This window comes from Serpula lacrymans (assembly GCF_000218685.1).
Source record: "Serpula lacrymans var. lacrymans S7.9 unplaced genomic scaffold SERLAscaffold_15, whole genome shotgun sequence".
In the NCBI taxonomy this organism is placed as follows: Eukaryota; Fungi; Basidiomycota; class Agaricomycetes; order Boletales; family Serpulaceae; genus Serpula; species Serpula lacrymans.
In genome coordinates, this window is record NW_006763304.1 from 993,121 (window position 1) to 1,007,860 (window position 14,740).

General features: G+C 43.2%; 3 protein-coding genes across 3 annotated transcripts; all 3 read right to left on the reverse strand.

Annotated features, from left to right (window-relative positions):
* Positions 1-5,067: 5,067 nt before the first annotated feature.
* SERLADRAFT_442855 (uncharacterized protein) lies at positions 5,068-5,631 on the reverse strand (the record flags this gene model as incomplete). The annotated part of the gene is made up of 2 exons (XM_007323434.1): positions 5,068-5,152; positions 5,216-5,631. The coding sequence occupies 2 exons, from the start codon at positions 5,629-5,631 to the stop codon at positions 5,068-5,070; spliced, it is 501 nt and encodes a 166-aa protein (XP_007323496.1).
* Positions 5,632-8,639: 3,008 nt separating this feature from the next.
* SERLADRAFT_374115 (uncharacterized protein) lies at positions 8,640-9,312 on the reverse strand (the record flags this gene model as incomplete). Its single annotated transcript, XM_007323435.1, has 3 exons — positions 8,640-8,686; positions 8,739-9,179; positions 9,258-9,312. 3 exons carry the CDS (start codon positions 9,310-9,312, stop codon positions 8,640-8,642), a joined length of 543 nt encoding a protein of 180 aa, XP_007323497.1.
* Positions 9,313-9,617: 305 nt separating this feature from the next.
* SERLADRAFT_442856 (uncharacterized protein) lies at positions 9,618-10,133 on the reverse strand (the record flags this gene model as incomplete). The annotated part of the gene is made up of 3 exons (XM_007323436.1): positions 9,618-9,770; positions 9,818-9,937; positions 9,990-10,133. The coding sequence occupies 3 exons, from the start codon at positions 10,131-10,133 to the stop codon at positions 9,618-9,620; spliced, it is 417 nt and encodes a 138-aa protein (XP_007323498.1).
* Positions 10,134-14,740: the final 4,607 nt, after the last annotated feature.

The following is a 14,740-nucleotide window of genomic DNA, read 5'->3' on the forward strand; positions in this document are numbered from 1 at the left end:
GGTTGTTGGCAACAATATACAGGTGTACTCAAGAATCCGGGACCCTAGAATTGGGAGGGAAAGTTACATGGTTAAAGGATTTGCTGGTATAGCTGTTGAGATGCAAGACTTTGATCATTCAGCACTAAACATTGAAGAACTTGTTAGAAGACAAAAGCTGGGAGAAAGAAAGCACTTATCCACTGATATAATACTTGCAGATATTGATTTTCCCCACTTGGAGAAAGTCATGGCTCTTCATTTCCTCGAGGCTTTGATTGATTTTATTCCAGCTTTGGAGATATATCAATGAGACATTCAGAATATGTGGGCGACAGTCCAAAAACATCAGATCTCACCTACTCAAAAAACAAACATCATACCTCTGGCTACAAATAGCGCAGATGAGATGCATGTTAGTGGAATAAAAGACAGTGCATAATTTGATCAAAACCCAGCTTAATCTTGATGATACTACGCTGGGGGACCACTTAGTTATTTCCGGTGGGGATGGAAAAACCTTCAATCAACTGATCAGGCTCAAAAAAATATCTTTCCATGCATACGGGGAACCTAGAATCCACACATTCAATAGTATTGATGCTGGAACTCTGGCACACAAAATAGACTGACCTTAGTCAAGTGTTCCGTACTCATTGGGGCAAGGACTATTCCCGCAACCCTTTGATGTTAAGCTGCCTGGCATACAAAATAAATAGCCCTACACCAAGCAATCTGAAAAAAGTAGATTTTTGTTAGGGTTCCATGTTCTTAGAATTGGCTTTGGATGCTCACCTTTTAACCTGTTGGCAGTGAGTGTGAACTTGTTACCTTTACACTAGAGTACACTAACAAGGACTTGAATAGGACCTATTTTGGTTGCAAAGATATGTTTCAGTACTTCGCCAATGCAAAATAACAGAATAACCTACCTACATTTGCTGCCCTACTAAAGGCAGCCATGCTTCTTTTTTGAGGCTATGCTATAACTCTTGCATACAACAATGCACAGGATCCTTTAATAGACACCAGCATGCATGAGAACATGCAAATTGGCTCTACGTGGGTGGGTGCCTCTGGTCAAACCAATCATACATGGTGCCGAAAGCCATGTCATCAGGAAAAACCCTTTTGCTATATAGCGCTATATAGCCACCACCTATATATATAAACGCACTCATAGAAACTATAGTACTATCAGTGCAATTATAGCTTTTATAGCTCTTATAGCACAGTAGTAGGCAAAATTTTGACCAAGGGGAGAAGTATCTATAATTCCCTCAAACTCTGGATTAATCTAATAAACTTGTTCAATAATAGAAAGAGGCCAAAAGTGTTTGGAGTCAAGTATATTATTATAGGCAAGACACTATAAGTGCTCTTATAGCCTATAGCAGCCTACATAGCTCCTATAGCTGTAAAGGTCATAGTTATAATATAGTTCAAGGTGCTTAAAAGGGCTAATAAATCATCCAGTATTAATTAATTGTGTAGCCTGTATTAGTGAAATAGTAGTTTGTATCCCTGATACTCACAAAATAAGAATAATGATTTATCCAAATATAAGTAGTGACAATGAGTAAAAAAATAATCTAAGTCCATAAAAGGTCAATATATAACACCTGTATAATACATTTTATAAGCTCTCATGGTGTAGTGGATAAATGTGATGTGTGGCTGTAAATTGCTTAGTCACCCAAGAGCTGACTAGCAGGTTGAGAGTTCAAATCCTGTTTGTGTTAATTTTATTCAATCAGCCACACAACAATTTCCAACATCTATAAGAGCATTTATAGAGTTATATGAGGCTCTATAGATGGCAGAGGTTCTATAACAGGTTTGACCACTATAACAGCTTTATGAGTACTTATAGTGCTATAGAGCTCTATATAGCTACCCCCATTTTTCCTGATGGTGTTACGCACAAAGTGCTTAACAAAGTCTGATGTTTGTCTGAGGAGTTATCTGAGGCTTATCCGAGGATAAGTTTGAGAGCGGTTCTGAGCAGAGTTCTTTGAGGGGAAGTCTGGTTCTTAGAGTCTAGCTTTATAAGCGTAAACTGCATAGAATTGTATTGAGGAAATACTACTATGTGTACATGGCTATATATATAGGTAAGGGGGTTGGTGATAGGAGTTAGGTCCTATCTAGGGTAGGCCTGTCCATTGAAGGACTAGTACTATACAACATAATATGAATGCACAGATATTAGAAGCTTCGTGAAGGAATATGAGTCATCGGTTCAATGGTATAACCGATGAGTAAAGGAAAATAACTAGTCCATGAAAGAAGTAGAAGTGAAGTAGAAATTGTAACGCCATGTGGAAGAATGTGGTGATGTACATAGCAAGACAGACAGTGATGCGTACACTGAGACCATATCAGAATTGTCAGAACCCACCAAAAAAGCCCAGCATCCCAAACAGGACCTCACATTGGCTAATGCCATTCTATTCATTCATATGGAATGGCGTATTGTGGCGGAAAATGTGTTACAATAGACATACCAGCACCTACTTACGCTTCACTTTTGTACTTCTACTTTTATTTTCCAAGTCACATGACCAATCATGTGACCATTTACCTTACTTTTCATTTTCGGACCTTTCCTTTGATTTTCATTCTCCGCTTTAACCTTGTACTGTAGTTTTCACACTGTGCCATGTGGCACTTCCCCTTTTAGTTCAAACTCCTCTTTCTCGCGCCGCGTTGCCTTTCTTCTTATTATAGATACAACTCTCTCACACAGTGGAGCTGGCCATGCGGGCTAGGTCCCATGACATCATCAGCCACTGTCGCTATCAACTGTATAGTACATATGTACAAATAACCCTGTAGTAGTATATATACCCCAATAGATCCAGGAGACTCCTCAGCGAGTCCTCCTGTTGTATACCAACAAACTCTCTGCAGCTCAAGGGGTAACCACTCCCTTATCATCTTCCTTATAGTGTGTTCTGTGTGCGCCAGAGTAACTAACTCTTGGTTGTTACAAAATGTGTCAGGCCATATCATCGGGTGCCACAGGAAGAGTCGGGGAGGTGCAGAAAGTTTGGATCTTTACCTTTGCAGGGGGGGAAAATCCCTATTACTCACAGTATCTGCTTGAGTTCTTCTGCAATTTTAAATGGGATTTTTCCCTGGTGCTGGTATCAGCCATCTTCAGCAACTGGCTGGCAAACATGTACAGGTTGCCAGGTTAACTTGGTACAAGAGCTTTCAAACTTTTGGCTGGAAGAAATGGTTCAGCACAAAGGAAAGGAATTTGATGACCCTTACTGTACCAGCACCTACTTACACTCTACTTTTTTGTACCTTTACTTTTCATTTTCCAAGTCATGTGACTGATCACGTGATCATTTACTTTACTTTACTTTTTGGACTTTTCATAGTCACATGACCAATCATGTGACACATCACCTAACCAGTGTCTAGACTCACCATGTGACTGGTCAGATGCTAGACATTGGATTTTAAACTTTATTTACAACTGTACAGTACCTGAGCAATACATGGGGAAGGACTCAGTGAGTCCTCTTCTAGTGTATACCAACATTAGTATGACAACCTCACTTATTTGATAGGTTGCACCATTATTCCTTTGAGTTGTAGCCTTTGAGGTTATGCTCCAGTGCCCAAAGATTGTACCTTGTTGGTGTTGTCACACTTACTATCATTGGGTAACATCAGGAAAACATGATTTAGATATAAATGCAATTTATTGCGTTTATATGCTATAATAGCAGGGCCAGTGGAAAAAACAATCTATTGCCACAGTTTAACACAGTGGTTGTGATGAGTTCTCCTGATTGTGAAGCTACAGGCATAAAAGGTAATGTTTCCCTTACCCTATGACCACAAGCATGTCTAATACTAATGACTGTATTCAAGGAACAAGAATTGGGAGATTGAGAGTAATATTTAAACTACCTGAAACACTATACGGTTTCCACACATCCCCCAATAATTGGCCAAAACATCATTTGGCATATGTAGAGTGGTATAGCAGCCTCAAATCCACAGCTGAAAAGGACCACTTAATGTACACTGTTAACAAGGTACCTCTAAACACTGAAGGTTTTCCTCCAGGACAAATCATATCTTTATCCAGTATTAGACAGGTTTGTCAATTTATCCCTGCTTTTGGTGGTTTGCAGGATACATGTCCTCATCATTGGACTCATAGTAATGTTCTGGATGTTTGTCACAAATTTTATCTTAATACCTTTAGTAGCAAATATGCATATCAAACATTATGGTAGTCATATATAGCATTTTAAATTTTGCATATATAATACTATTATTGCTTTTGTTGCTCCTGTTGCTCTTATTGCTTGTATAACACTATGGTCGCTATGATCATACTATAGTTGCTCTTAAAGTACTATAGGGACTTTGATTGTACTATAGTTGCTCTTATAGTGCTATAAGTGCTATAGATGCTATAATAGGCTTTATCTGCACATATGTACAAACCCCTATAGCAAAAGGCTTTTTCCTGATGGGAGGAGGACACAGCGACTTACCATCTGTTCCAGGGTCCCTCTGTAACAACCAAGAGTTAGTTACTCTGGCGCACACAGAACACACTATAAGGAAGATGATGAGGGAGTGGTTACCCCTTGAGCTGCAGAGAGTTTGTTGGTATACAACAGGAGGACTCGCTGAGGAGTCTCCTGGATCTATTGGGGTATATATACTACTACAGGGTTATTTGTACATATGTACTATACAGTTGATAGCGACAGTGGCTGATGATGTCATGGGGCCTAGCCCGCATGGCCAGCTCCACTGTGTGAGAGAGTTGTGTCTATAATAAGAAGAAAGGCAACGCGGTGCGAGAAAGAGGAGTTTGGATAAAAGGGGAAGTGCCACATGGCACCATGTGTGAAAGCTAAAGTACAAGGTTAAAGCGGAGAATAAAAGTAAAGGGAAGGTCCGAAAATTGTGTTATCGTAACACCCTCAGCACCTTTACAACCTCTCATGGCACCCTAGAGCCCACCCTACTCAATGTCCAATGCACGTCAAGGCCAATGATGAGGACAAAAGAGTAGATTGTCCCACCGGCAGCAATTTTCATGTACTTTCAGCCGGTCAAGACCCACTGGTAGAATGCACGCTCGGTGGGACATCTAGCAAGGCCCTTGAGGTTTTGGTAAGGACCTGCAGCACTTAGCAGGCTCAAGTTTGTGTAAGCGTGTACATTCAAAATGTAATTATAACATTGCACTTACCTGTGAGTCTTCACAGCAAGATTATTCTTGCTCACCATCATCATGAAAGACACGCCTACCTCATGGCTAATCAAACAAGAGCAGAGCAAAACAGCGTCCTCCAAATGATTGAACCCAGATCCCTGCCAAGTCCCACAGGAAATAAAGGCCTTGATATCATTGATCCATCGAGCAGGACTGAGGGAAATTGAGTTGAAATGAGCTGTAGCCATGGTAGAAATGATGGCATCCAAAGATGCAGTTGAGGTGCGTGCAATGTTCCTGCCAATTTTCCATCTGCTACCGGCTACTAAAGCCACACCATTTCTAGGGCATCTGTGCTGGGGAAGCGGCCTATCTCCATCCGGTCCTTGCAATTGAATAGGAGGTCCGGCATCCAGTGAGAGAAGATCTTGGAGTCTTCTTTTCAGCTGCATGTTTTGATCCTGGCTACTTTCTAGACAGGTTAGGACAATCTTAGCATCTTGGTAGGATAGCAAAACTTTGAAGATTTTGCGTGAGTCTTGCATTTTGAGACTTTTTGCTGAGAGGTTCTCTGATGCTGTGTGACACAATGTGGCGCAACTGCGCTGCAGCGCAGTTGCACCTCTTGCCCTACCCGCTGCATGTTGTGGACAACATTCTCATGCCCATTTTACAACCTTGCTGCAGTCAAATCACGCTATTAATGCAAAGTTTGAGCATAGTTCTGGAGCTCTGGTCCTGTTCTATGCAATGATCAGCTATTCCTGATGGTATTATGAAAGGAATGGGACCAGAAATACAAACCTATTAATGGTTATCAGAGATAAAAGTGACTGATATATCTTACTCACTCAGAAAACTGCAGACACCCCTCAACCCCTTCACACTGTCGATGATGAGAACTGTTGTTGGAAAACCACACACAAAAATAAACTAACACACAATCCTCCCAGATTCCACGGAACTTGTTTATGGGCTTTGCCTCCTAGAACAGTGGGTGTTCTGGTTGTTTGTGGGGTGGTATGTATAAGGATCCTTCAAAGTAAAACCCAGAGATGTATGGGTGTGGGTTTTGAGGAGGAGGGATAGTTGGAATATAGAAAGATAGGGGCTTTGTGGCGAGTATAGACGAGCACTACCTTGCTAATCATAGCACAAGGTAGGTTTGAGAACGACAATATGACGAGGTTCCCAGTGATAGCAGGCTCCTGACGCACAAACTGTAGTGCTCAGAAGGACTCTAATCGAAAGGGATGACAATGACTTCAAAAGTGGGAAGTGACAATGACAGCAGTTGACAGTGGTAGCAGTGGGAAGTGTTGTGACCACACTGGATCACAAGCAGCAGAGTAGTGAACTTGAATTTAGAGAAGAAGTCTGGAATGGAGTTCTTGTTCTTTTTACAAGGTAAAATACAGGGGTTTATATAGTAAAAGAAAAGTAGGCTATGCACAGTATAGCTGTGCAAAAAGAATGAGAAAGAACATGAAGGAAGGAATGTATGCTGACGAATCCTGCGTAGGTAGTACAGGATAAGATTGTCAAAAAAGGAAAAGAAAGGGATAGAACAATGAATGCTGTGAGTAATGTCACAGGTTTGTACAGCCATAAAGTAAAGTCCAATAGCAAAAAAAGAGCAGGAAAATCATGATGTCATGGGAAGATGCAGTAAAAAAAGGGCAAGGCAAAACACTATCAGTATCAACACAGTTCCTTTATTGTCAGTCAGGCATTCTAAAAAATATGTGTCCATAAAAATGATTCAAAAATCAAAAATAATTGCACTGTAAATGAATGTTCTGCTGAAAAAAAAAAACTGGAGCCACCAGTCCACCACCTAGTCCAAATCCGACAGTTCCATGGCCTTACCAATAGACTGGTTGTATTGGACCACCTGGTCAAACGAGGGAGGGAGGGGAGTAGTCCCAATTTGGGAACAAGTGGGTCCCAGGCAGCGTGTGGTAGCTGTAGCTGTAGCGAAGACAATGGACGAAAGATAAGTGTACCCAAGTGAATGGGACGGCGATGTACATGGGCGCAATGTGTAGCCAGTGGCCACGCAAAAAGTTGCCGAAATGCTGAAATGCAGAAAATACTGAATGGAAAGTAAAGGTGAGCGCGACTGGATTGCCTAATAGAGGTGGTGCTGATCAGCCACAAGTTCCAAAAAGGCAATATTAATTACTATTCCACATGGCACTGTGACTGTGTGGTGCAAAGGCGAGTTTTTTGAATATTTGCTTCATTTTTGACACCTGTCCATGCTACCAATCAACTTTGGATACCACCATGCTATGCATCTCATCTCCACTCACAAAGCAGAAAATGCTGTCTAGATCACCAAAGCTCTTACCAACATCATCAACCAACCTCTTTCCCCAAACACTGTCCGCCAGCACTTGAAAAAAGGCTGGCATGAAGGCTGTGGCCAAGCAGAAACACCCTCTTCTCTCTGCCAAGCATTGTAAGGCTAGGTTGGAATTGCTCATGCTCACACGGACTGGACTGTGGAGGATTGGAAGAAGGTTGTATGGTCTGATGAGACCAAAATCAATTGCCTGGGGTCAGATGGACGCAAGTGGGTGTGGAAAAAGCCAGGTGAGGGGCTCAGTGATAGATTGGTACAGGGAACTATTAAGTTTGGAGGATGTTCCATGATGATCTGGGGCTATATGACTTGGGAGGGAGTTGGGTATGCTGCTAAAATAGATGGTAGCATGGATGAAGACCTTTACCTTCAGGTTTTGAAGGATGAGCTGCTAAACACCCTGCAGTATTATGGTTTCAATCCTCCTGACATCATCTTTCAGCAAAATAATGACCCCAAGCATACCTGCAAAAATGTCAAGGAGTGGCTAGATGAGCAGGAGTTTAGAACTATGGTGTGGCCTGTATGGTGGTTGTTTGGTTACAGTTTGATTTTGGATGCAAGCCGACGTCCGGCATAATAATTTTGAAATCCCGCTGTCCCTCTAGAAATTAAATTCATATTAACCAAAATTTGGGCCAAACTATTGATTTTTGATGGGCGATCAACAAAGTGGGCAGTGTTGTGAATTAGTGATTCAGTGATTTGAATTACAAATTTCAAACGAGTGTGCACTTCAACATAGGATTTGATTTGTTGGCATTATCTAAAGAGTAGAACTATATGCAACAATGAAAGACCCCTCTCAATCACAAACTCGACTAGACATAATGTCAGCCTCCTCGAATGCTCGCTTTATGGTAGCAGAACCCTATGAAATGTACAAAAAACATGTTAGAGAAATAAAACATAATAGAGACAGAATACATACTTCAACTGCTAATGAATGGAGTCCGAAGTATAAGCAATACTCGTTGCACTTGTGCAACGAGGAGAAGTTGTCCAAGGTTGCCGTCCAATTTCCATCACCAAAGTTGTTCACAAAATCACTGAAAGAAAAGATGAAAACAGAACACGCAAAGAGATAAGGACTCACTTAGTTGTAATAATCTGGCAGTCCGTTAAAATTCCACCAGATCCTGAAAAGCAAAATTAAGTAAGAGATTGTAAATAAGAGAAAGATAAATGTACCTTGAAAGTCTGAGACAAATACAAGACCTTGCGAGAAATGATACTGTGTGTGCTGTGCAAAGCACAAAAACATTGCAATTTCCAGTTTGGGAGGGGCAAGGTGGTCTCGTGGAGTTGCACAATTGTTATTAATGTATTTGACAAAATGGCCACTTATCTTCTCTTCAAGAAGATAGACAGCATTGCGCGACTCTCTGGTGTCTTGAGGGATGGCCAAAGCGGCATGGACCACACGCAGTTGGGGGATCACTGGGGAAGGAGAAACGAGGGGCCTCTGAGTGAGTTTGTTGTCGACAAAGCTGTAAACAAGAGCCATCAGGCTCGTTGCCCAGTAAAGGCAATTGGCCTTGTTGAGCATCTTCACTAGCTCATCCTTGACAGCTAGCCCTTTACGCCCTCCTGAAGGACTCGAGGTTATTGCGCTCTTTTCGGCCCCTTCCACTGCTTTTCTGTAAAATCAATGTTTGGCTACTATAGCCTCTACCCCTAGAATGGTATCCCCCGCTTGCTTCAATTCACTTTGTTCCAACAATGCAGGGTGGCATGTTTTGAAACTTCTGGCTGGGCCCAACATTGCCTTTAAGCTACAGTCGGCAGTCAGTGTCACTATAGGGTGGTTAACCTTGTTCATAACGTCAAAAGGCACCCGTTTCTTCAGAAGATCAGTAAACATAATTGATGGTACTAGGAATAAAATGTAGGTTCCTATGTCAGTACTTACTTTAGTTTTGCATTAGTACACGTGATGAGAAAATAATACATTTACTTACAAATAGGCTTAGCCAGGCGCCGAACATCCCCTTGTGCCATCATGACACTCCGGAGAACAGCCTTGTCAGGCACACTGAATGATGGGACATCTGGCTGCGTAATATCCTTTCATAATATTCTAGACGGCAGCACTTGGCTGCTGGAACTCGAGGTTGAGGGAGCGAGGGGGCATAGTTCAGGTGTCTTGAGTGGGCGAGGTTTGCTTCGGAACAAGCTTGAGGTCAAATCAGTACATGTCTTGGTATCATAACGGTTGGATAGCTACACAAAGTCAGTATTGCTTTCAAATGTAATGGCCAAGGACGTACCTTTTCTGCAATTGGTGCTTTGCTATGCATGGGTAGAGAGTTAGATGTGGGAGGAGCAGGTCTCTTTTTTGTGCGACTCTTTCTGGCTTGTTTTCCACCCCTTGTTGCTGCAAGGAATATCTGTAAGTGCTGTGAGTATGACAAAGTAAAATAAAATAAAAAGGGCAGGTACTACCCTATCCATTGGACCACCCACATCATCATCATCAGATGATGATATGCTCGGACTCTGAACATCTTTGTTATGCATCTGTGCTTTGGCATGTTTATCTTCTTCCTTCCATAACAAGATGTCTTCGAAATCTTCCTTCGACATAAGGAGGATGATAGATACTTTGATATTGGGTGAAAACTTTGGGGTATTATCCTTAGCTGAGCTGTGAAAGAAAAAGTCATGGAGAATGAATTAACCGCTCGGAGTATTGCTGAGGCTCTTCAGGGCCGTAAATTAGTAGCAATGGAGCCTTGAGCATCTGTAAGGAGTCGAGCACCAGCTGATGGCCACAAGACCAGGCAACCCACAGAAGATTCAGGCTCTCAATCACAGTCTCACGTAGTTGGCCGCATTTGATAGAAAGTGGTACAGTAATGTCTCACTCAATATTCTCAAAAGAAGTGTGTGTGAGCATCCAAAGAAAATCAAGACAAAGTGGTGGACTCTGTAACAACCTAGAGTTAGTTACTCTGGCGCACACAGGAACACACTTTAAAGGTAGTGGAAGATGGGGAGTGGGTACCCCTTGGGCTGCAGTGAGTTAGTTGGTATACAACAGGAGGACTCGCTGAGGAGTCTCCTGGATCTATTGGGGTATATATACTACTACAGGTTTGTTTGTACATGTGTACTATACAGTTGATGAAGGCAGTGGCTGATGATGTCATAGGGTCTAGCCCGTATGGCCAGCTCCACTGCGTGAGAGAGTTAAGTCCAAAAGTAAAAGAAAGGCAACGTGGCGCGGGAAAGGGAAATGCCGCGTGGCACTTAAAGTATAAAGTTAAAGCGGAGAATAAAAAGGAAAGGAGATGTCCGGAAATTGTGTTATCGTAACACTACCCCCCTTCTAAGGCTTGACTTCCAGGCGAGACCAAATTCCGGAGGTAGTGGTAAAATTTTCGGGCATAGGTTGAAAGAGGGAATTAAAAAGGTTTGAATCCATGCCTCTAAGCTTCCTGGGAGCTGAGGGATTCCTAGCATAAAATTCGCGAACAGCGTCGCGGGAGTTTTCCAGATGGGATTCTGGTTCCCACGTTCTGTCCTCGTCTCCGTAGCCCTTCCATAGGACCAGGAACTCTAATTTTCCACGCTTCAAGCGTGCATCTACCACCCGTTCGACTTCGAACTCTTCTTCACCTTCCTGGGTGACTACTACCGGACCGGGCCGGTCTACGCGCTGTCCCGGCAGCGGTCCCTTGTAGGGTTTCACACGGCTAATGTTAACCGTGGGTACCACCCTCATTCGTTTTGGGAGTTCCAGCTCCACCGCATTAGGTTTGACTTCCTTAATCCGGTAAGGGCCAATCCACTTTTCGGTCAGTTTTCTAGACTGCCGGTCTTTTAATTTTAAGTGGTCGGTATCTAACCAGACCAGGTCGCCGACCTTGTAGTCAGGGGCCTTAGAGCGTCTACGCTCTGCCCTGTCTTTCATCTGCTCTGCAGTTCTAAATAGCGCTTTGCGCGTTTCGTCCAAGACAGACTTCATGTCTTTTGCCATGTTCCCAGCAGCCTCGTTTTTGCTCTTGCCAGGTTCTACACCCATTCTGGGGAGGTACGATCTAGTAACCTCGAATGGTGCCTTGCCTGTAGCCGACGACTGTTTAATATTGTATGAGAACTGGGCTATCTTTAGCCACTTGGCCCAATCCGTCTGTCTGTCATTAATAAATATACGGAGATACTGCTTCAACTCCTGGTTGAGTCTCTCCGTTTGTCCATCGGTTTGCGGATGGAACGCCGTGGATAATTTAGGTTTGATGCCCAGCATCCGGCATAATTCTTTCGTAAATTCGCTAGCGAATTGCGGTCCTCTATCGGAGATTACCGTTTCTGGTAACCCATGGATTGACCATACAAAATCTTTAAATAAGTCTGCCGTACCGGCGGCGGTGATGGTTTTGTTGGTAGGTATGAATACCACTTCTTTGGAGAAGCGATCTACTACCACCATTACTGAATCGTACCCGTTTGACTCGGGCAGATCCGTCGTGAAGTCCACCGATATATCCTGCCAGGGGCCAGCTGGTATCGGGTTCGGCATGAGTTTACCGGCTGGCGGTTGATGGGAATTCTTGGCCATGGCGCATCTTAGGCAGGATTTTACATATTCCTGTATGTCTTTGACCATGCCAGGCCACATGTAGTTTCTGGAGATCAACTCCATTGTTCGTTGCCATCCAGGGTGCCCAGCCACTGGAGTATCATGATGTCTATCTATTGCCTTGATCCTTGCGGACTCAGGCACATAGATTTTGTTTTTAAAATGAAAGAGCCCGTCTTTCCATAAATAGTTTTCATTGCCGTCAAGGCGCGCCTTTTCCTCCGGGGAGATGTCTTTTCTAAAGACTTCTAGGAGGTCGGAATCTTGCCCGATTCTAACATTGGCGACCCTTGATTGATCTATCAGGGTGACACCTTTGTTGTCATCTTCAATGCTGTTGGCATGATCCTCTCTTCTAGATAAAGCATCTGCTTTCCCCATTGAGCTTCCTGGCTTATGAATTAATTTATAATTGAACCTTGACAAGTACACCGCGTAGCGGGCCTGTCTCCGGTTCAGGTCTCGGGCCGTCATGAAGTACTCCAGGTTCTTATGATCGGTCCAAATTTCGAATTGGTGCCTAGCACCTTCTAAGTAGTGCCGCCAGTGCTCTAAAGCTCTAATGATGGCCAGCATCTCCTTGTCGTATATTTGATAGTTGCGCTCTGTAGGCGACAAACTATGCGATAAATAGGCACAAGGCCTCCAAAGATCATCAGGGCATTTGATTGATAGAACAGCCCCAGTGGCGAAGTCAGAAGAGTCGGTTTCTAGCCGGAACTCTTTGTCTAATTCAGGGAATGCCAATATGGGCGCTGTTGTAAATACCTGTTTAAGCTTATCAAAAGCTTCCTGTTCTTTGGCGCCCCAATGCCAAACAAGGTCCTTTTTGGTGAGATCGTTCAACGGTCTCGTGATTTTTGCAAAGTTTTCAATAAACCTTCGGTAGAAATTGCCTAAGCCTAGGAAAGCCCTAACCCCTTTGACGCGAGTAGGTTCTGGCCATTCCAAAATAGCTTGAACTTTCTCAGGGTTCATCCTGATTCTGTTCTGGCCTATGATCATACCGAGGAAGTCTACTTCCTTCACTTTAAAATTACATTTTTCGGGTTTAACGAATAGGTCCCGTTCCTGTAAGCGTCGAAGGACTTCTTGCACGATCCTGTCATGCTCAGCCTCATCGTCCGACTTTGTAAATATTAATAAATCGTCAATGTAAATGACGACACAGTTTTCCATATCCGCAAAGATCTCATTCATCATGCTCTGAAAGGTCGCCGGTGAATTGGTCAACCCAAAGAACATAACAAGGGGTTCGAAAGATCCTCGGTGGCACGTGAACGCGGCCTTCCAAGCATCTTCCTCTTTGATTCGTACGTTATTGTACCCCCATCTGAGATCCATTTTAGTCAGAATCTTGGCGCCAGCCAATTTGTCTACTAGCTGACTAATTAAAGGCAACGGATACGCGTTTTTAACTGTGTGCTCATTCACGTAACGATAGTCCATAATCATGCGCTTCTTACCATCCTTTTTAGGAATGAAGAACACCGGGGACGTCATAGGACTTTTGGAAGGTCTGATGTAACCCTTCCTAAGTTGTTCGTCTATGAAACTAGATACCTCGTCTCTTTCGGGAGCAGAGAGTGGTATCATGTGTCCCTTCCTTGGTTTGAAGGTGTCTTTCAAATCTATAGCATGGTCCCAAGGCTTAGCCTCTGGGAAGCGCTCTGACTTGTGTTCCGAAAAGACTTTCCAGAAGTCGTGGTACTCGGGAGGTACCAGCCTCTTAATCTCTTCCTCAGGTTTCACCTCATCATCGTCATCGTCGATCTTTTCTAAAGATCTGAGCTCGTAAACGTGACTAGCGTTTAACTTTTCGAGACGCTCATTGTGACGGACATGATTTGGTTTACCCAAGTTTACACATTCCTGGGGACAACGTGACAATGTGACAACCCCTGTCTGCCAGTTGATCTCAGGATTGTGTTTAAATAGCCAGGTCCAGCCTAAGATTAAATTAATTTTCCCTAGTTGGGTAGCCTCGGCAGTGACTCGTTCTCTGTGTCCTTGGTATTCGACCACAAAAGAACATTTGTGTGTGATACAGCCACCTGCGTTAAGCGTACCGTCAATGTTATAGACGGGAATAGATGTTTCTAATTTTACAAGGGGGAGTCCAATTTGCTCCGCCCAGACCTGATCTATGAAGATCCCGTTAGCGCCTGAATCAAGCAGTGCGCTCGTTGAGTGTACTTTGCCCCTGGCAAGGTTTTCCACGCCAACGTCTAAACGGATCTCCTTTTGGAATAAATACGTGCGCATCAACACACGTCTTGGGATTTCGGGAAAGGGTGGCTCCGAAGAAGAAGAAGAAGAAGAAGAAGAAGGAATTTTGAATGACACATGTTTTTCTATTTTTGTTTTACCAGAATCAAGCACCCTAGTGTTTGTCTCGCCGGGGCCACGCTCCAAGGGAGACGCTGGTGCAGCGGTAGTATCATAAATTTTGCAGTCACATTTCTTTATACAAGTACATACTTCTGATAACAATTTTAAAAACTTATTTACAAATTGGGGAGCCATCCCCGTCATTCCGTTATTGCTCGTGCAACACCCCGGAGCAGGGGCCACTTTGTTGTGGTTTACTTCATTTTTACTAGGAGCT